At 55.5% G+C, this 21,265-nt stretch overlaps 2 protein-coding genes across 3 annotated transcripts in view; both read right to left on the bottom strand.

The window, feature by feature from the left end:
- PDZK1IP1 (PDZK1 interacting protein 1) overlaps positions 1-6,186 on the bottom strand; it is a 28,279-nt gene extending 22,093 nt beyond the window's left edge. Inside the window, exon 1 of the mRNA XM_080407692.1 lies at positions 5,541-6,186. Coding sequence (XP_080263818.1) covers positions 5,541-5,571 — 31 coding nt within the window. The 5' untranslated portion in view covers positions 5,572-6,186. The remainder of the gene's footprint in view (positions 1-5,540) is intronic.
- A 2,183-nt stretch (positions 6,187-8,369) lies between these two features.
- TAL1 (TAL bHLH transcription factor 1, erythroid differentiation factor) lies at positions 8,370-17,955 on the bottom strand. Of its 2 annotated transcripts, XM_080407679.1 has the most exons (5): positions 17,792-17,934; positions 16,303-16,452; positions 14,588-15,016; positions 13,772-13,863; positions 8,370-9,401 (listed from the first exon to the last, which is right to left on the bottom strand). In XM_080407679.1, coding segments are annotated over exons 2-5 (942 nt in total). In that variant the 5' UTR covers positions 16,305-16,452; positions 17,792-17,934; the 3' UTR covers positions 8,370-8,982. The 2 variants fall into 2 exon arrangements, with proteins under 2 accessions (XP_080263805.1, XP_080263804.1); XM_080407678.1 differs by lacking the exon at positions 16,303-16,452 and having other exon boundaries at positions 17,792-17,955.
- Between the last annotated feature and the right edge of the window lie 3,310 nt (positions 17,956-21,265).

Raw genomic sequence — 21,265 nt, 5'->3', positions numbered from 1 at the left:
TCAATAAATAGCAAGGTGTTGTCACAGCCACCAGCGCTCCCACTGGGGAGAAGAAGCCTTCGCAGGGTCAACTCACCCTTGCAGAAATCCCTGGGCACTTGGGCAGCTCCCCTGGCAGAGCCAACAGCGAGCTGGTGACCACTGGCACAGAGCCCATGCCCCCCACATCCCGGCAAGCACCAAGACCTCCAGGGCCTGGCTGAGCTGGGGGGAACACACCGGCTGTCCCAGGCTTCCTCTGTGTCTTCCTACCCCAAAACTCTGCAGGAAAACAGCTGCAGTGTTCAAATACAGTGGTTGTAACGTAAGGGTTGGCAGCCTGTGGTAACCCCATGGGGACCTGGATTGCTGATCAGCATGGGTGGGAGAGGGAAACGGGGAGAAGGGGGGAAGGGGAGAATGGGCATGAGGATGGGGATGGCAAGGGCAAGGGGAAGTGAAAAAGGAAGAAGATAGAAGGGGGTAAGGGAAAGGGGATGGGGATGGGGATGGGGAAGGGAAAAGGGAAAGGGAAAGGGAAAGGGAAACGGGAAAAGGGGAAGGGGAAGGGGAAGGGGAAGGGGAAGGGAAAAGGGGAAGGGAAAAGGGAAAAAGGAAAAAGGGAAAAGGGAAAAAGGAAAAAGGGAAAAGGGAAAAAGGAAAAAGGGAAAAGGGAAACGGAAAGGAAGAGGGGAAAGGACAGTCTTTAACATACTTTCTTTGGAAAACGCCAAGAAAACACTAAACCCTTTTACGAGACCCCGTTTCCGCGCCCCCCACGCCCGGCGCTGCGCTCCCGCGGGGCGGCGCCCCCTGGCGGGCGGGGCGGGGCGGGCCCGCGGGGGTGGCGCTGCTGCCGCTGCCGCCCCGGCCCCGCCGCGCTGGGCTGGCAGGAAGCGCTCGGCTGCGGTCGGCTTTGATCTGCCGTTTATCTGCGGCGAGGGGTTCCCCGAGACCTGTTCAAAGGAGGCGCCGGCCGCCCCGTGGGCTCGGGGACGGGGCTCGGACGGGACCCGCGGGTGGGACAGGCCCGCCGGGACGGGGACACGGGGACGCCCCTTCGGGCCACGGCACCTCGAAGACGTCGAGCTCCTGCTGGAAAGCAGCCCCGAGCGCGCAGGGGAGTGGCGGTGGCATTGCCGTCGCTTGGGAGTGTCACCGTTGGAGGGGACAAAACGTGCTCCCGGCACACGGCCCTTCGTGCTGCCCGGGAGGGTGGAGAGGGGCAGCTCGGAGCGCGGGCGCAGCCGGCTGGAGGGTGGCCCCTGGGATGGGGCAGGCAGCCCCCCACCCCAGGCCAGCCCGGCCAGGGGCAACAGCTGCCACCTCTGGCACACCGGCAAGCTTGGCCCTCCCTGCCGCCCTCGGAATCACCCTGGGAAAAGCATTCGGTACCTGCTTGGGATGGTTTGGTGCCACCTGACCTAGAAGAAGGGAAAAAGCAGCTCCCGGTTTGCTCGGATGAGGCAGGGAGCAGCTTGGGAGTGATTTCTGCTGGTGCAACAAACAGCGTAACCACCCTGGTGGGGACAACCGGCAGGGGAGCGTGCGAGGAGCAGGGGGGATACATGTGTGAGCATGTCATGGGCTTGAATGGCTTAAAAGACTTCTGCAGGACTGCATGTTCGCATCCATCCAAATATCTCTATTTAGGACTGTCCTCAGAGGTGCATCCACAGATGTGCCCACAGGTGTGGGACGTGCAAAAATTAGCACGTGCATTTGTGAGGGTGTTCGTGCCCCATCACACATGTCAGAGCACATGGGCCATGCATTTGTGAGCAAGTCAGTGTGCACACTTACCCATCAGGTGCCTGATCTTGTCCATGGACAGGTATTTGTGGGGTGTGAGTAGGTTCGTGATTCCTTGTGCATGCAAGCATCTATGCCAATGCATGACTGCTAACACACCTCCCGCGAAGCCCCACATTGGAGCTGCAGCCAGGTTTCTTCCTCACCTGTTCCCCGGCACAGCATCTGCAGGGCACCAGTTCACCCATTGCACATAAGCCCAGCACAAACAGAGCCCCCCAGCCCCGAGGAGCAGCCTCCCACCCACAGCGCCCACGGCAGCACGCTACTAACCAGCTCTGGCTGCCCCTCAGGCCACCCGCGCTGGCCTCCAGGTCCCCTCTCAGCACATTCCCAGGGACGGGGCAGATGGCGTGCTCGGAAGAGCGATGCTGCATTGCTGGATGGTTGCAAGACACACGACTGGGAGAGTGTTGATGTGTTTTATTTCAGCTCCAGCAGCATGTGAAGGGATGTCTCTCTGGTGGGGTGCGAGAGAAGTGCTCTGGAGATGGGACAGCTGCTGTAAAGCGTCCCCTTGCTCACAGGCCCTTGCAGGCAGATCTTGGATGGGCAGTGGGTGAGATGGTGGCTAGACCCTTCAGACATGCAGGAGGACCTTGCCTGTGGTTTTGGTGGGCTCTGGGCAAACCCTTGGGGCAGCAGGGTGCTACTCCTGCCCTGAGGGCTGTGCTGTGGGTGATGATGGCGGTGGAAGCAGGACAGTGACAGGACAGAGCTGGCCCCACTCCCTTCCCTGGGGCTTGGCCACCTCCCCAGCTACACCTCCAGGGTTGGATGGGCTGGTGTTCTCTGCCACAGACACAGGGCCAACGGGGCATGTGGGCAGCCACGCTCCCCTGGCCACTCTAGGCTGCGGTTCTTGGCGTATTTGGAGCCACTTACTCCCCACAAGCCCAGACCAGGGTTCCACATCAGGGAGGACTATGGCTCGACCACACCTCACATAAAGACCCGCCCCTTTCACCTGCTATCAGCCTGCTCATTTCACATGATGCGACCCAGGATGCTCTGCCATGGGCTCTCCCAGATGTCCCTGGGCAAGTCCACAAACCTCTCCCAGCACGGACAGCAAGCCACCTCCTCCCCTTGTTTCCAGCATCCCTTAAGTAACACAATGCCAGAAGAAAGCTGCCTTTCAGTTTGCACCGTGCACGCACCAAGGGAGACAGTACCACCACGGCTTTGATAGCCTCTTTGCCACAAGCCGTTTGCTGTAGGACCCATTCCCACTTTGGCATGGCTGGGTTAAGCTGGTACCATGCCGGATTTAGCGGAGAGCTGGGCAGGGAGTGAAGCCCTTGGCCCCAACACGTGCTGCCAGGCAAGCTCAGCCCCAGCACATCAAAGTGCCGGTGCAGTTTTAACCGTGCTCCAGACGCTCCCTCCCATTTCCTGCTGGATTCCCGTCTCGCTCCCCACATCAGCAAAACAGAGTGTAAAAATAGAGGCTGGGCTTCACCAAAACACAATAGTAAATTGTTCCCCGGAAAGGTCACCAGGGCAGCTGAGAATAGCTCTGAGAGCAGGGTAAAAGGAATGTCTACCGGGGGGACAAGTTTGGACCCCCCACAGGAGGTATCCTGCATCCCCATCAGTGGTGAGGGTCCCCCCTCCTGAGCCCCCAGGGTCTCAGAGTGACCTTGTCTTCTCCCATGTACCCTCAGCCCTGCTGAGCCACCGAGCTCCTCCAGCACCCAAGAACCAATTTTTGGATGGGAACTGAAAAAAATCAATGAGCAAGAAATAAGGTGAAAGTAGAGGCAGGAGGACCAGAGAGGAAGAAAAGGGCTGGCAGGAGAAAGGGGAATCCGCTGGCTGCTCATCTCCTCTCCGCTGTGACAGCACAGTGTCCCCTGGGCACTGCTGGCTGGCTGCAGCCTTTGTGTGGCAGTGGGAATGTCGGGGATGAGCCCCAGGATGAGGAGCATATCGAGCAGTCCCAGAAAGCCATAAATTACTGCCTCCTGTTGTCACTGGCCTGTGATAGTGAAGAGGCAGAGCCTTCCCATCGTCTGCTGGGGTGGGAATGTTTGGGTCCTGTCGTTTCTGTGAGCATATTTAATTCAATAATGTGGGAATGCTCTTAATGAAGCAGGTCCTTGCTCTTGGCTTCGGTGGTGTTCCCAGGCAGGGGTGCCCGTGCAGGCTGCCCTCAACATCGCTTTGCCAGAAAGGCTGTAATTAAAGCCAGATAATGGGGCTTGAAAATAAAAGCTGCCCAAATTTGGGGTGATTTGGGGGTTTTTTGTGGTTTTTTTTTCATTGTCTTGGACATACACGTTCCTCCCACCTTCTCTGGTTTCTTAAATTCAATTTTATCTCAATGCCACTTCCCCTCTGCTCTCGCTCCCCGGTGTCATCCATGCAATGGTAAGGCAAATATTGTGCCACCAGAGCCTGAATGTCAGCCAGGTTCCTGGGACACGTTAGAAACATGGGTGAACAAAATACCTTTAAATGCACCTACTTCAAGTTTTTAAAGAAACTGCTATTTGCAGAAAATTTTCTGCAGTAGGAGACAGGCCAAAACCCCCATCGCCTTGTGATGCCACTGCTGGGAAGTGAAACCCTGTCCCAGCCAAGGGCAATGCCACCCATGGCACCCAGGCTACCACCCTGTCATTGTGCCTGTGTGGTAGAGATCAGGACTCTAAGGCGCTTTTCCCAACTTTCTCCTCTGTTTTGCATAAACAAACAAAAAAACAGGTGGGGTTGGGGTTTTTTCCCCATATATTTAAATCCACAGAGCTGTGCTCATCACCACTTGCAACACAAGTTGCAGATGTTTGCTATCTTCTGTGACATTTGATCTTGGTGGCCAAGCAGCAGTGAGGTCCAGATACTCTGGAGAAGAAGGTGCTGGAAGGAGCACTTCCATCATGGCTAACACAGGGCCACCAGGCATCCAGCTGGGGACATGTCCCTGGAGCCTGTCCCAGCACGGTGGCTCCCAGGGTCTCCCCATCCCTGGGGTCCATCAGGAGTGATGCATGTCAGCCATCCCACTGCGGAGCGGGTGGCATCAGCATCCTCCCAGCCCTTTCTGTAGGCTATAGAGCTATTTATTAAATATATATGTGCAGGGAGTGGTTTGAAACCTTCACCTTGAGGATGCTCTTCCCTTTACTGGTGGCAAAGGCCACATGGCCATGAAGGACATTTTAAGTGAAGAAAGAAAAAAAGCAGAGAGAGGAGGTGGAAGGAGAATTGTGCTGGTGATGGAAGGAGGGAGGGAGAGGGCCGGGAGGTGGGAGGGAGAGATAAGCAGTGGGTGAGCTATCAGCTCTGCCGGGCTGGCAGCAGGTCTGGGGGTGGGGGTGAAACCAGCTGTGCAGCCGTGATCGCCCTACCCCAGATAAACACCCAGCAGCCGCCCGCTGCCCCACACCCACCCAACGCCTCATCCCGGTGCCAGGGATGGAAACCAGCCTGGCCCTGACTGTGGGGGTTTGCTCAGACTGGCAGCGAGGGCCCCCATGCCTCTAGCTTGGGGCTGTGCCTGGACAGGTCTCCCCACAACCCCCAGGTCAGAGCTGGAGAAGGACCCCCCCTCCTCTTTCACCCATGGGGGAAATGTCACCCAGAAACTTTAAAAGCAAGGGTTGCCTGCCAGGCTGCTGGTCATGGGGGGGGTTAGCAGCTAAGCTTGTGGGGGGATGCTTTAAGAAAGCAAGGGATGCTCTAAAAGACCCTGCTTAAGTAGGTAATGACTCTGAAAATCAAACAAATTACAGACAAGAAAATACCTGCGGTGCCATTCCTGCTCGTCTGCTCCATGTTACGGCTATGGTGTTGGCCACCATCTGCAGCATGGTGCTGTAGTTATACATACATACATACGTATTTAACATATATATATATACACACATGCACATGTTCAACAGAGCAGTTAGCCTGTAAACACTCCCTAACTAATGTTACCAGCTCAATCAGTTTTTAAAGTATTTGTGCATATGGCTGCGATAACAACTTCTTTTTTTTTTTAAAAAAAAAAAAAAAAAAAAAAAAAAGAGGAATTACTGTCTTTGCCTTTAAATTGTGGCTGAATGTGTGTGGGGTGTGAAGGGAAGCAGCATCACCCCCGGCAGCCCCCTCCTTCCACATCCCCCTCATCAAAAGAGAGGAAAAGTCCATCAGAGGCTTTGGGGGACCTGCAAATAATGTGCTGGGGGTAAGGCCATGGCAGCTGGTGACACTCGCCTGCAGCGGGGGGATTGCTCCACCACCCGTCTTCCTTCCTGCTGGCCCCGCACGCTCTTCCTCCCACTTGCTCTCCCTGCAAAAGCCCAGCCCAAGCTGGACTGCATGAGCCAAGCAAGAAAAAAATTAGCAGATCCTTTTGCAAGGTTTTTGCTGCCTGTTGATGACTTTTGATGGCAGGGGGTGGGCCATCCTGGCATTCTCACCCCACGATGTCCAGGAATGAAATATCAAAGCAGCAATGGATCTGAGTGACGAGGTGGGAGAGAGGCAGACAGCAAACGGAGGCTGCTTTGTAAAACTTTATTTAGAAATATTCTTGATATATTCATTATATATATATATTTATATATACACACACATTACAACAAATGTGTTTTCTAAATAGCACATCCACAGTGGGTTGAGACTCAGGGTACCAGGTCTGGTTACTTTGTTTCTGCAGAAAAAATGCAGAAATCCCAGGGGAGGGTGGCAGAGAAAGGGATGGGGCTTAAAAAAACCAAAAATCATAAGGCAGGAATTCACTCACACGGTACATTGCCCCAAAACACTGTTTCCAACAGAAACGGGGGGCGATGGTCCACACAGCGAGAGATGAAGCAGGCAGGAGGAGAGGTGGGCAGAGGAAATGTACCATTCAAATCACAATTAAAGTACAACTGTACATACCCCGGGAGACTTACGGCGTGCTCTGCTAAGGGCTATGAGCATGGGGGTGTTAGGGGGTGCCACCAAGGTTGTACCATTTTCCCAACTGTTCAGCTACCGAAAATTAAAAAAAAAAAAATAAACCTGTGGGGAATAAGGGATTTCTGAGTGTTGGTGATTTCTTCTTGCAATAGTTTAATAAAAAGGGTGTAAAACCCCCACCTACCCCACCCCAGGGTTATTTCGAATGCTGAAAACCAAGAATGGCTTTTACCTGTGTGAACAGCATATCTCCCCGTTCCCGAAGGGTCCCCGCCGCCCACCTCTCCTACCCCTGGTGCTGGCAGCAGCCCAAACCCTTTCCCCAGCATCACTCCATCACCCGCCAGCACCTCTCCCCAGGCCCAGCCATGCAGGTAACCCTCTTTAGCAAACCCCCCATGCACAGGCGGTCCAGACTGGGGAAGGAGTTTTCCTCCTTTTCTCCAATTTAAGATGGGGGAGGTTGGTGGTTTCGGAGGATTTGGGATCTATGCTGGGAACTCTTGCCTGGGCCAGGACCCCTTCCCAGGCAACTAATGTGCCAACCCACGCGCCAGCCTCCCACCTATTATTTACAAAGAGGCATTAAAACCAAGCGGGGACAGAAATGATGGGGCTCTGAATTCAGCCTGGATGGGCTTGCAGACGCCTGTCCAGATACTCTGTGTTTCCTTGTACCTCAGCACCCCCGGAAAGGAATGAGTGCAGTGGAAGTTGTCCCTGCTCAAAAGACTCTTTCCCTTCCAAAGGATGTTTGTCAGTGTTTTGGTTTGTTTGTTTTTTTTTTTTTTACTGTAGCACGGTAGAGATTTCTGTGCCTTGACATCTCTGCAGAGTCAGGGATGGGCTTGGGGGAATTGCTCCATCAGGCGATGGGTGAGAGACGGGCCTGATACAGCGGTGATGGCACAGTGTGGTCCTCAGCTCTCAGCCTCCTGCTCCCCAGCCCTTCTGTTCCCAAACACCCTCCCAGGGAGGCAGCCGGGACCAGAGGGTCAGCTCAGGCGCAGACATCAGCTTTGCAGCAATCCGAGCCCTGGGGAACGGAGCTGACCCCACTGCTCCTTCTAGTGCTTCCTCTCAAGACTGGGGGAGGCTGTGGGCTCCTACCAGCCTCGGGCAGGCGAGGACCTTCCTAACGCCAGAATAAATCCAGGGCTGCAGTCCAGCTTACAGACATTGGCACAGCTGAACCACCACCATTTCCACACAATAAAACCAAAAAATTCAAAGCATACCATAAAAACCCTTTTATAACCCTATGTACACGCACACTGTTGATGCATCATCGACTCCTTTTGCCTTTTTGTCGCTTTTTGAACTTAAAAATCCCCAGTCCAAGGGGATGCTTCACTAGCAAATTATTTTTTTTTCCCCCTTACCAATTCTGAAATTCATCTTCCTTGAGAGAAGCTCTGGCCCTACAGAAACTGCTGGGGAAACTCTAGGAGACCACAATAGGCTTGAAGCTCACCTGCTGGGCATTACCAGCAGACTGGGAGGCCAGCAGAAAACACCTATGTACCTTTTCATTCAGTGGATACTGCATGACAGCGTTAAACAGAAGTAATCCCACGTCATAAATACAACAACCCCAAAAATCCAAAGTTAGGTAGAAGGGAAAGAAAGAAAAGGGGGGGAAAAAAAGAAGAAAGAAAAAAAAAAAAGGAGAGAAAAAGAAATAGTCTTAATGCTTTTAATAGTTCTTTTGCTGAGGGTTTTTTTTTCACCTCTTTAAAAAGATACAGTCAAAAGCTCTCAGACAACAGGAACACGTGGCCCCAGCTCCTGCTCAGACCCGTTGTATATGCCACAGGCTGGAGAAATGCTGCAGCGCTGGTGGGTTTCAGCAGTCTCCAGCACCACGTGGAGCTGGAAAGCGTCGGTGGCCTCCATGGCCTCCACCAGCAGTGAAAGAGGAGTTTCACATTTCAACCAGGCAGCTGTTTAAAAAGCGATGGTGGTCGAACGGTGTGAAAACCCTCGAAACACTGAAGAGGTGCTGGCCGCATCTCCTTCCTCTCCGCAGAGTCACATCATGAGCAGTATGTACAATGAAGATGACTTCAATGCTTTTCTTCTTTGTACGATCACGTACCTAAATACCGAATGTCCATCTGGTTTGGTCTTGTCCTCAGCCAACGCGCCAGCCGCTCCATCCTGGGCTGGGGAGGACAGGGAGCCCGAGCCCCCACAGAAAGGCAGAGTCACAAATCCCACGGGCACAAGTTCCAGCATCCACACGCTCGGGTCTCGCCTCCCCCCTCGGTGCTTCGGGAGCGACGCCGAAGGTCATCACCGCTGCGCGTTGCCTTCTACGGGGAGAATGGCATGGTGCAGGCTCCGCGTGTGCTTCGAATCTAGTGTTTCGTGCTCTTCCGTGAAGCTGTCCGGGCTCGCCGCTCCGTCTAAAGAACTTCCACAGCTAGAGTTAGGAGACAACATGTCCTGCAGGAGGTCTTCCTGGACTATCCCAGAGTCTTTGTTCACTTTGCCCCTTTGGTTTCCTTCTTCCTCCTGGTCATTGAGCAGCTTGGCCAGGAAGTTGATGTATTTCATAGCCAGGCGCAAAATCTCATTCTTGCTCAGTTTTTTGTCAGGCGGGTGGGTGGGGATGAGCTTGCGAAGCTCTGCAAAGGCTCCGTTGACATTCTGCTGTCTCCACCTCTCCCGGCTATTGGTAAAAATGCGACGAACCACTTTCGTATGAGGACCTGCAATTGCAACCAGGCAGAATTAGGAACAGGGCATAGCAGGTCATTTATTACTTTGCTGAATAGGTCACCATTTCCCAAATTAACCAACTTACTTCAGTGACATTAGCACAACAGCTAACTAGAAGCTAACCTGATGAGCTGAGGTAGCCATAACTTCTGTTCAATCTAGCGGAAGGGAAAAATGGAGTTGTGTCTTTTTAGATGTCTCCTGAGATGCCTAAATTTACCTCTCTCCAAGGAGGAAGGCTTAGACCATGACACACGTGCAGCAGGCTGCTATATTTTTAGGGTATCTCTGCAACAAAGTTCTGTTAAAAGTTTATCTCACTAGATGGTTTTATTTTCTATCCCCCAAAAAATCTTAAGGACATGTCATCGGGAGAGGAGGAAATTAGCTTGAGCAGAGGCTTTGACAACTCAAAGATTCAGAGATCCTCCCTGATGTAGGCGGGATCCCAAGCTGACAGAGATCATAGGATTGCCGCTAGCCCTCTGGATGGTTTGTATGAATCGGGGTGGCAGGATTCACCCCATAGCAATGAGGAGACGCAGCAATGTGACCCACAGAGTGAAAGCAGCGTCCTTGCTGGAAGGGTGATCACAGGTGGAAGATGAGGCAGTTTCAGAGCTGGGCTGAGGACTGCCTGCTCTCTCTGCACCTCAGTGACGCAGGGCAAAGGCTCCCTACCTGACACTTAAATTGCTAGAGGTGTCCATTTGGCTCAGTTACACGTGAACTCCAGTTAAATCCCTGTAATTTCACAGCCGTATTTCTAATTTCACAGCCATATTTCTGATGGGGCATTACACAGGACGGATGCACGAAACTCACCGATTCCCCTTTCAGATCATGAGGGTAACTCCTCTTGGCACAAGCAAGACATTGTCTCTGCGCTAGAAGAGTCCCAAAAGCATGTCCACCCAAAAGTACTGTGCCACCGGAGCAGCAATGGGGTAAATCAGGACCGCAGAACCTTGGGTCCATGGAAACCAGTTCATGCAAGGAGATGCTATTATAAGATGCTTTTATAATTTCATCCTTTCCATCCTCACCTCCAGGAGACACTGTTGGTGTCTCCACACGTCAGCCTCATGAAAGTCTGGGAGAATGCCATGGCAGAAACCCCCATAGGATGGGAAGCATCACAGACAGTGAAAATCTTCGAAAAGTATGAAGCAAAGACTGCTAGGTAACACATCGGTGAGTAGTAACCCACCGGACAGGCTGTGGATATTCCCATCCACACCATCTCTCCCCTGTAGCCTCCCCTCTCAGACACTTGCCTAACTGCTCCCGCCCGGTGGGAGCAAGTCCCTGGCCATGGTGAGCAGTTTAAGCCATAGCTCTGCCATCACCCAGTGAAACCAGCATCCCAGGGGGCACTTGGTCGTTGTTATCCTTACATAGCAAAACTCTTGGCTGCTTTGACTGTGGCAGAGCAGCTGAACAGATGTGATTTTGGAGGCATCCCAGTCAGGCTGCACCTTGGCAGATGCCATCTGGCACGACACAAGAAGAGAAATCCCACATTCCAGCCGATTCAACACCATCACATTTTTCTCCCTTCAGTGGAAACAGAGGTCCTTCGGTCCAGCACATCACACGAAATAAGCCCACCACGGGGTTTGCATGGGGACACATGCCCAAGCAGCCAGATTAACGCTACCAGCTTCTCCAGCATGCAAGCAGCCATACAACTCACTTCTTGAAGCGTGCTCAGGAGCAGGGAGTCCCCCAAAATCACAAAGAGCCCCTGGGATAAGCTGGAGGATGTCAGAATGACAAACTCATCTCTGACCTCTAAGATCCCAGTCTGATGCTTTAATAGAGCCAATTTTCCACTCCCAAACAACACATAAATGTCCTTCATAAGACTTAATACGCAAGAGCTCATGGAAAGGGAAGGTTTCTTGTCCCTGATGTGCACAGCCTGCTCCATGGGGTCATGGGGAAGGTGGTGGGGATCAAGGGGACCTCAACAACCAGGCTACCCAGCAGTCCTAATAACGCAGTGGGGTATGTGCTACAACCTACTACAATAATACAATTGCAACACCTAAATGCTTTCTTTGGACAAGACAAAGCAACTAGCCTTGAATCCAGAAGGAGATGCAACTTAAAACCATTTTACTCCCATAAGAGTATGACAAAAAAACTCCTTGGATACCATTCACTAAAAAAAAAAAAAAAAAAAAAAACTCAAGAGATTTCCAGTCTTCACAGGTTTCAAATATGTGTCTCTGCTCACTGAAAGTTGCTGACTGAAAGACATCTATTCATAAATAGGTCAGAAATCAGAAAAAAAGACCTGTTCATTTTCATCCAGGGGCACCCAAACCAAGCTCCAGTATATTACACAAATTCTGACACCCCGCAGATTTTTGATTCCTGCAACAACCGAATTAAACATATATTTCAGAAAGAGATTAGGATTTGGCCAAAACATGTCAAGCAATGGAGAAATTTAAAAAAGCCCTGTAGCTGTGTTATGATAGAAGAGATTTATTTCTCATAAAGAAACTTGCCTCGTAATTAATTCAAGCAGTCGGCTGAGAATTTTTGCCTGAATTTTGTTCCAAGGGATCGACCAATGCTTTCTTAATTGTAATTTGAGATCTGAGGAAAACTAATAAAAAGCTGAGATTCCAAAGTTCCAGAATACCCCTGCAGATACTGTTTTATGTTTTTATCTCCATTCATATCTATTTTTTAAGATACTCGATGTACCAAACTTTCCCCAAGATGGATAAAGGAATAGCTGCAAAAAATCCCTGCTCGTTTCCTTACAGCGGAAAGCAAACACCAGGTGCCCAGCAAGACTCTCATGCCCTTCTGCACCTCCCGAGGCCTGAGGACCAGCAGGAGCGATGCTCCAGTGTGCCGTGGGTGTCATCCAGCAGGTGACCATCAGAGCAACGAGCAAAGCCCAGCAGACCACACAGACGCCTCAGCAGGGGATGCATATCCCTAAAATTGCTCCTGTTTAGACAGCATCATCGGTACCTAGTCTTTCCAAAAAAATTCTGAGCCCAGCCTCAGAAATTCGCATGAGCGAGAACCTGCAGGATCGGGCCCAATCTATACACCTGCACTATAGCACATATCCAAAAACCTGGTTATAACCAAGTATCTCTGTAATCCTTAATATCGAATTTAATAGCAAGTCAAAAGCTTTAGTCAGACACTGATTTGATGGACTTTTCACCGTAACCACTAAGCCTCTGAATCGAAACCCAGACAAAAAGACCTTCTTGTGTCGGGGGCTGAGACAGCCCCTGCCCCACGGGGCCGCGGTCTGAAAGGAGCAGGCAGACGGAGGAGGGCAGGGAGCGGGAGAGAGTGACTGATGAACGCAGATAATGCCCTGAGCCCGTCATTTTGGGCTGTATTATTTTAGAGCGATGTGGATTATGATTTGATCTGATTTTAGATTAGCTGGGTAGAGGGAAAGGGACAGCTAGCTCGAAAGGAGGAAAATTAATTGTCCAGCAACTGCAATACAGCGTTCACGATGGTGAAGAAAAAACCACATTTCAATGGATCTCATTTGTAGGGGCTGTTAACTCTGCAGATAAACCTGTCAGCCCTCCACGTGCAAACCGCTCGGGTGAACGCGCCTTTGCGCGGGCAGCACAGGCCGGTGCCAGGGAGCAGGCAGCAGGATGCGGCCCTCCTGCTCCTGGCCTTCCTTTCTTTGAAATCCCCCTGCCAGTCCCAGGGGATGCCCGCACCTGGGGTCCCTGCTCGGGCACTAGGCTGCCACCCTCCCAGGCTGTGCCACAACCCAGGCGCGGGGTGTTTCTGTGGATGTGTACCGCACCAAGGTGCGGGCAAGCTGGCACGGGGACCGGCCACCATCGCGGGGGGACCCTGCAGAGCTCAGCACAGAATTTAGCTCTTTGTTTCTAGACGCTTTAAAGGCAGGTTGGACCTTTCTGCCCACGGCTGGCTCTGCATCGCGACCTGGCTGGAAGGGTTTACACAGTGTCACTGCAATGGCCCTGATCCAGCCTCCGCACTTCAACAAAGACTTAAATTTAGTGGCTTCCTTCGGATTTAATCTCTAAGCAATTTGCAGAACAGGGATGTAATTAACCATACGCTGAACTGCTTTGCTGCGTGAAGGCAAATCCGCCGAGCACGCTGCTGGGCGCCAGGCGGGACAGGTCTGAGCATTGCTGAGCCTTCGGCGGTGGGGGTGGGGGGGTGGGGGGGGGGGAAGCTGCCCCGCCACCCCGTTCGCCTTGTACGATTTGGGGGTCTAATCCCAGCACGTGGCACCGTGAAGCAACTCGCCCCCTTCCAGCACACGGGGAACCCACACACACACCGCCCGAGAGCCAGCGCAGGGGCGAAGCGCTCTCACCGTCGGTGATCTCCATCTCGTAGGGAGAGGGTCTCCTCTTCACCCGGTTGCTGCCGTACATGGAGAAGGTGTCGGGCTCGCCGAAAAACCCGCTGCAAACGGGAAGCAGAGAGGGGCCGTGAGGATACCCCCGCCTCCCCCCGCTCCGTCCCCTCGGGGGCGGCTCAGGGCTCAGCACGAAGCCGAGCCCGGGGTCGTGCGGCGACACACGACACGCTCCCGCCCGGTGACACGCAGCGCAGCACGGCTGCCCGGCGTGGGACAGCCCGGCTGGCGGCTGCCGGGAGACACCCGCCCCCCTCCCCGTTACCCCCAGCCCGGCCCCGCAGCGCAGCCCCCCCCGCAGAGGCGATAGCGGCGGGGCGCGGGGGTCGGTCGCCGCACACGGGGGCTGCGCTCCGCCCTGCCCGAGCGGGTCCCGTCCCTGGCGCTGATTTTTGCGGGACTCGGAGGACAGCGGGAGCCCGGGCAGCTCCCTGGCTCTAAACCGGCTCTCAACAAACAGCGCGGTTACCGACGGCCCCCCTCTGCTCTGCCCGGCATTTCTGCCGTGCATTTTTTTTTTTTTCCTAGGAACGACAGTTTTTCGTTTCTGGTTATTTTTTCCCCCTTTCTTCCTTTGCAAAGTTGCATGCAAACCCGCGATGACTAAGCGCCGAGCCCCGCGCGGAGCAAAGGATGGTGCTGCCCACCCACACCCCCCCCCTCCTTCTCCCTCCCCGGCACCGAGCCCCGCTGCCCAGTGCGGCACCCGTCGGGGAGCCGCTCCGAGGGACCCCCGCCGGGGGTGGGCTGGGAGGGGGGGGAGACACGGACCTGTTGATGGTGGCCAGCGGCTGGCCCAGGTTGTAGAGCATGGCCCTGCCGGGGGGCTGCAGCGGGAGCGCGGGGGGGCTCAGCTGCACCATGCGGGCCTCGCAGGCGGCCTCAGCGGCGCGGCACGGCTCGGCGCCCGGCGCTCTCTGCATCGCCTCCCCCGCCGCCTCCCGGCTTTTTATGTCCAGGGAGCCCCCCCGGCGCACCAGCTCGATGACGGGCACGGGGGCGGCGGGGGGCCCGGGGGAGGGCCGGCCCGCCTCCTTGGACGCCCCGTTGAGCAGCAGCTGGGGGTCCGCCGGCGCCTCCATGCCCCCGCGGCTGCTCTCCGGCTCGCTCGTGGTCTCCGCTTCCGAGTCGTGCCGCCGGGGGGGGCGGGCATCGCGGGGGTCACTGGGGGGCGGCGGGGCGGGCGGCCTGTCCATCGTCCTGCGGAGAGAGGCAGCGGTGAGGGGCGGCCCCGGCTGGAGCAGGGTGGGGGGTACCCGCCCTGGGCACCGCCCCGACGGGGGGGTCGGCTGGGGCTCGGGCCTCACAGGCGAAAAATGGGGGGCAAGGGGGGGGAGGGGGAGGCATTAATCACCCCAAATCAGCTGGAGTTTGCGGGCGGGACGGCCCCGTCACCCCTGCGAGAGGGGCCGGGGGTCCGCGGGGCCACGCCGCTGAGCCGTGCTGTGACGTCACGGAGGGCCCCGGCCCTGCCGTGACGTCACGGAGCCTCGCGGAACGGTGCGGCGCTGTAACGCCGCGCAGCGCCCCGGCCCCGCACGACGCACCGCGCATGGGGGCGGCCAGGCCGGACCCCCCCCTCGCTCCGCAGCCGCGCAGCGGGGCCCGGCGGCGATGTGCGCGGCTACGCGGCGTGGGGGGGGGGGGCACAGCGCGGGCGGCTGGTGCAGCGAGGGGCGCTCGGCCAGCCGAGGCTGCGGAACGGTGCGGCCCGATTGCGGGCAGGCGGGAGGAGGCTCAGCCCCCCGCTTGGAGGATGTCTCCCCGTTTTGGGGGTCCCACGGAGCCAGCCCCACCGCGGCCCGGCCTTCCGGCAGCAGCCTCAGCCTCTCCTCCCATTTTTATTTTTTATTATTATTTTTGAAACAGTGAAATACACCTGAAACTACTTTTTGGGGGAGAGGGGGTTAAAGCAGCCCGTAGCGGAGTCAGTGCCCCCGCGCAGTCGCTACCGCAGGAAGGAGGAAGGGGCCCGACGCGGAGCAGCCCTCCGTCCGCGGCCGTACACCATCATTGTCCCCCTGCTGCTGCCATAGAACGAATACTGTCGCGACAGGGCACCTCGCGCCTAGGGTAGGCAGCGATATCGCTATTATTGCCATGCTGTTTCTCCTACACCCGCCTCCTTCGGGTTTGGTGTCGTGTACCCCCCCCATAAATAAGAGACTTGGCCGGACATAGAGCTGCCACACACCGGGTCTCCTCCCCATCCTTCTCCCTCCTTTGCCTTGGGTATTTTTTTATAATTTTTTTTTTGTTTCTGCTGGGATGAATTGCGAGAGGAAACCCATTTGGGGGGCCATATCTCACCATCTCTCTGGTTAAAAAAAAAAAAAAACAAACCAAAAAAAAACCCCAACAAAAAAACCAACCACGCAACCCAAAGCACAAGCTCTCTGCCTTCCCTCCAGCCCCCTCCCCACCAGCCCTCTAGAAAGAAAAATCTAATTGCTTATTCCGATATTGTATAGGAAGAGATTACTCACATGTGTCATATTTAAGTAGGGACACCGCAAGTCTCTCCTGTTTCAACAAAAGCGCTCTCAGTGTCAGGCTGAATTTACTCCTCCCACCTCAAGGTACTTACGACTTTACAGAGAGGAAGGACACCCGCATCGGGATAAAACTGCTAAATCCTGGGAGGAAGAGAAGGGGGGGAGAAAAAAAAAAAAAAAAAAAAAAAAAGAGAGAGGGTGGATCTCGTGGGCCCGGATTGCTAGAGATCGGTGGGGAGAGGGGGACAGGGGAGAGGGAAGGAGGGGACGGCACCCCGGGGTGGCCCCAGTTATAGGGGACCGCCGGCCCCCCCCGGGCCCCCCCCGCCGCGCAACCGGGAGCCGCCGCCTCGCACACAGGGCCACGGCCTGGCGTGGAAAACAGTAAATACATCAAAAAAGAATTTAAAAAAAAAAGCGCCTTATATTTGGGGCGTATTGGGCGGTTTTTTGGACACATCGCAAGCCCGGTCTCCTCGGGAGGAAATCCCAGACGGGGCCGGAGACGGAGTTGTTTTTCTCCCGTTGGGCTCGCAAGGAGCGGCCGCGGCGTTTCTCCCACGCCCGGTTGGAAAATGTAATTCCTAATGGAGCAAATTTAATTCCTAACGGGGCCGGTACAGGCAGCGCTCCCGCCCGAGGTGCCGCGACGGCCGGGGACGGGCCGGCGGTGGGGTGAGCCCGCTCCCCGCCGCGGATCAACAGGAAGGCGAGGACGGCCCCCCCCACCCCCACCCCCGGCAAAGAAATCATAAAAAATAAGATTTTTCCCCTTCGTAGAAAATGAAGTAATTCCGATGGCTTTTTCTCCCGCTTTCGTTAAAAACGAAATACACAAAACCGCAAAAATACCCGCAGTATTTTGCCTTCATTTGAGGGGGTGATTTCGTTTAGAAAAATGGGAGGGGGGGGGCATTAAATCCCCGCCCGCTGGTTTCTGCTCCGCAAAATCCTTTTGTTTTCCAGCAGCGGATCGGCAGGAAATTTCCAGCCCAGAAACGCACCTCTCCACCGGCCCTTTGTAGGGAAACGGCCCCAGCGCGGCTGGGGCGGGGGGCAGCCGGGGCCGGGGGGGGTGGCGTGGGGAAGGTCCCCCCTGGAACAAGCGACCCGGCCCTGGCCGTCGGCCGGGTGCTGGTGCCCCCCGGCAGGGGTTGGGGGAAGCCGGGCCCGGTGGGCGCTTCGCCCCCCGCTCCCCCGCGGCCGGTCCCACCCGCCCCCTCGGGGGTCCGGGGTGGGGGGCGCACCCCCCAGTTTCAAAAGGGAAAGCGTGTCCTACTCCTCCCCCACACCGCACCAAAAAAAATTAAATAATTAAAATCCAACCGCTGTAAAGACTGGGTTTTCCCCCCCCTTGCCTGCCTCTTACATGGGGCAGAAGCCCCCCGAGCAGCCCTGGGTGCCCCCCAGCCCCCCCGGAGCCCCGGCCCGCTCCAGCCAGCGCCCGGCCCGCTGCAGGGCCGGATCCCGCTCTACTCACCATTTGCTTTTCATTGGGAAAAGTGAGTGGAGCCATTTTGTGGCCTACGCATCGCGGCTATATTTGTAGTAAGTGTTGGGTGGCTTCAGCTGGGTAGGCTCTAATTCCACATCACGTCCAGTTTCCTATTTAGTATGGAGAGCGGAACACTACTGCAATGTGGCCGAGAGAGATAAAACCCCAGCAGTGGCCCGCCTGCCCTGATAAGCTTCTAAACCCATTATTTATGAAATGATTCATTATTATTTGGCAATTTTATCGAAGGAAAGCGGAAAATTATTGCAGGGATATGCATAGGAATAACTCCGGAATGCATGCCTTCTAGCTTTTTATGTGTGTGTGCTTAGATGCTCTTAAAAAGACACTGCAAAAAAAAAAAAAAAAAAAAAAGTAATAAAAAATTGCACTGTGGCTGCCCGCATCTGAATAGCAATTCTTTATTTTAGTCCTCTTGGAGGTTATTATGCCCCTTTTTTTTTGGTTGGATTTTTTTTTTTGTTTTGTTTTGTTTTTGGTTTTTTTTTTTTCTTATTAAATATGGAACACCTACTCCGTTCTTAATTAAATTTAATGAGCCAAAATAAATTGTTGGAGATACTGAGAGAGAGGGGTGTGGGCTGCTTTGGGACAAGAGGAGGTAAATAAAGCACATCGAGAGGAGATGTTTTGGAGAGAAGTGGCCCCAGCCTTCCTCCCCCCACACTGTGTATTTTCACTGAAGGGCTTAACTGGGGCGAGCTCCCTGTCTCACCTCCCTTGCTGGGGCGGGGGAGGCCAAGCATCCCTGCCGAGCTGAGGGATGCTGGGGGACGGAGAATGCAGCGGGTACCGAGCCGGCACCCCTCGCCCTCGGGAAAATTGGGATGTGAGCGGAGCTGAGGGCCGAGCCTGGAGGAGAGGGGCCTGGGGAAGGGACCCTCGGTCGCTCCAGAGCAGTGCGGGGCAGCCGGCGGGGCTCGGGGCCCGGGAGCGGCTGCCCGCCCCGTCGGGGCTGGTGCTCGGCGCGGCCGCGGCGGGCTGCGGGTCCGGGGGGACGGGGACGCCCTTGCCCTCGCCGACGCCGCCGTGCAAGCGGAGCGGGTGCGGGAGGACGGGGAGGCGGGCGGGTGCGGGACACGGGGGGGGTTTATTTGATACGTTTGCGGCGCTTGCGAGGCGACGGGACGCGTCTGACCCCCTCCCCACATTGCCAGAGGCTGCAGGCAGGGGCAGGGGGAGCGGCGGGGGTGGCTGGGGGGTCCCAGGTCCGTTCCTCCGGACACCCACAGCTAAAGCGGTGCCCAGGGCAGCGGCGGGGAGCGGCTTTCGATGGCGCGGGGGATCGGCCTGCCCGGGCAGCCGAAAATCAACGAAATCTCTCTCGGAGCGGGGCGGGGAGGAGGGGGCCGGGGCCCAGCACCTCCCGGGGCGCCCCCCGGTCCCTGCTACGGGGCCGGGGCGAGGCTGCGGAGCCGGGGCCGAGGGGGAGAAACCGCTGAGCACCGGCCGCACCTGCCGTGCGGGGCGGCCCGTGGGGCGGGGGCGGCGGGGCCGGGGCCGCGCTATTGTCTCCCCGCCACCTGCGGGCCCTCCCGCAGGGGGAAATGCCCGAGCTGTTACTCTTCCTTTCACTCCTTCCCCTCAGCCTCCCGCTCTGGCCGCGGCCGTGGGAGCGCTCCCCGCCGGGGCAGTGGCCGGGCCGGGCCGGGCCGGGGGCGCGCAGGCTGCCGGCGGCGCGCGTGGGGCGGCGGGCAGGGCCGGTGAGGACGCGCCGCGGGGCCCGCCGTGCCGCCCGCCAGGAAACACGACCATTTTCAAGCCGGCTCCTCTAACCAACAGGAAGCGTTAAAGATAGAACAGTCGGGGCTGGGCGGGGGAGATTAGGAAACCGAGCATCTTCTGTGCACCGGGAGCCGCCGCCGGGCCATTCCCACCCGTGCCTGCCCCCCGCGGGGGTGGGGGCCGTGGGCAGCCCACCCCCGCCAGCACGGCTGCCCCTTCCCGGGAGACCCCATCCCGGGACTAAGGGGGACGCCGGTGCGGCAGGTAACGGGCAGCTTTCCCCGCCGCTGCCCGGCCACGGGGGGGCTTCCCACGGCCGCGGCTCGCCCCCTCCCCACGCTTTCCCGCGACGCAGGGACAGCGGGCCCCGCCGTGGGGCAGGGAGCACCAAACTGCGCAGAATAACGAGGCCGGTGATGCTCTGAGCAGGCCCCAGACCTTTTGAGCAAGCGTGGTCGATATCTACCTTTAATTGGAATAAAAGAGAGCTAGAAACAGCAGAAGCAAAAAAGAAAAGAAAAAAAAATAAAAAAAAGAGGAAGAAACCCCAACAATAAACCCTGAACCCGCACTGGCTGCCCCTCCACGCGTGCCATTGCCTGACCAGGGATCCAGCAGCACTTCCCACTGCTCAGCGCTAACAAAGCCAGACCTGGCTGCCCACGTATTTTTGGCTTCAAGCTGCAGTAGATGCTTCAGGAAAAAAATCCAGGCATCTTGAAATTGAACTACAGCATGAAAAGCAAACCCCGCTGTAGGGAAGGGTGGGTTTTTTGTTGTTCTGGTCAAGTAAATTAATGTTTTGCTCCCTCAGAGGTTTGCCATCCAGTCACAGATGATTTGTGTAACTTAACCTAACACCACACCCTTGTCCTGAGCTGTATGCAAGTAGTTTGGCTTTTGTTTTCAAATTGTTTCTAGCCCTCGAGCATTTGAAGAAAGCCTTTAAAATATTAACCGATACGACTGTCATCTTCCTGTGTTTCCAGACATTTTACAATAGGAAACAAAGAACAAACCCCTACAACAATAGCTCAGAGGTATGAATTGCCTCATTCATCTCACTGGAATGTTCAAAAACATTAACTATTTTTTGACTGATTCAGCAGAAAATGTGCTGCCAGATAATAAGCTTGTGCCTGATCCAGGGGAGATTCAGGGACTGAGAAAGGTTTTATTTTTCAGCACAGCAAAGCAGCACCTTTCCTGGAAGGAAGCAAATATTCTTGTTGATGGAAGAGGCTGCATGAGAGAAATTCTGACGCGGCTCAAAGGGAGCTGCTGCCTTCCTCTCTCTGTACTAGTTCCATGACATACCAAATGGCTTATCTCACCCCCAATTCTGTAATAAATTAATTAGCAATTAGCGCCCACTCAAACAAACCACAAATTAACAGCGGAGTCCTTTGGTTTTGAACAGGAAAGGCTTGGGACTTCAGCGTGGGGTGTTTTAATCTCTGGTTTAACACTCCTGGAGCAGGAAAGACAAGGTCAGCGCCATCAGCTGAACTGCTGAGACAATGCCATCACTGAAACAAAGTTTGTTCAAACTCCTGTTAAAGCATGCTGATGCTCTCTCTATGGGCCAGTGAGAAAACAGATGGCTCAACTGTCATTCCACACTGTCCTCCTGTCACGAGCAGTGGGAACGGGAATAAACTATCACTTCCAGCGCTGGTGTCTCATTTCCAAGACCAGGAGGTCAGGGCAGAG

Source organism: Falco punctatus, assembly GCF_963210335.1.
Source record: "Falco punctatus genome assembly, chromosome: 11".
In the NCBI taxonomy this organism is placed as follows: Eukaryota; Metazoa; Chordata; class Aves; order Falconiformes; family Falconidae; genus Falco; species Falco punctatus.
This window is presented reverse-complemented; position numbering and strand designations above follow the sequence as displayed.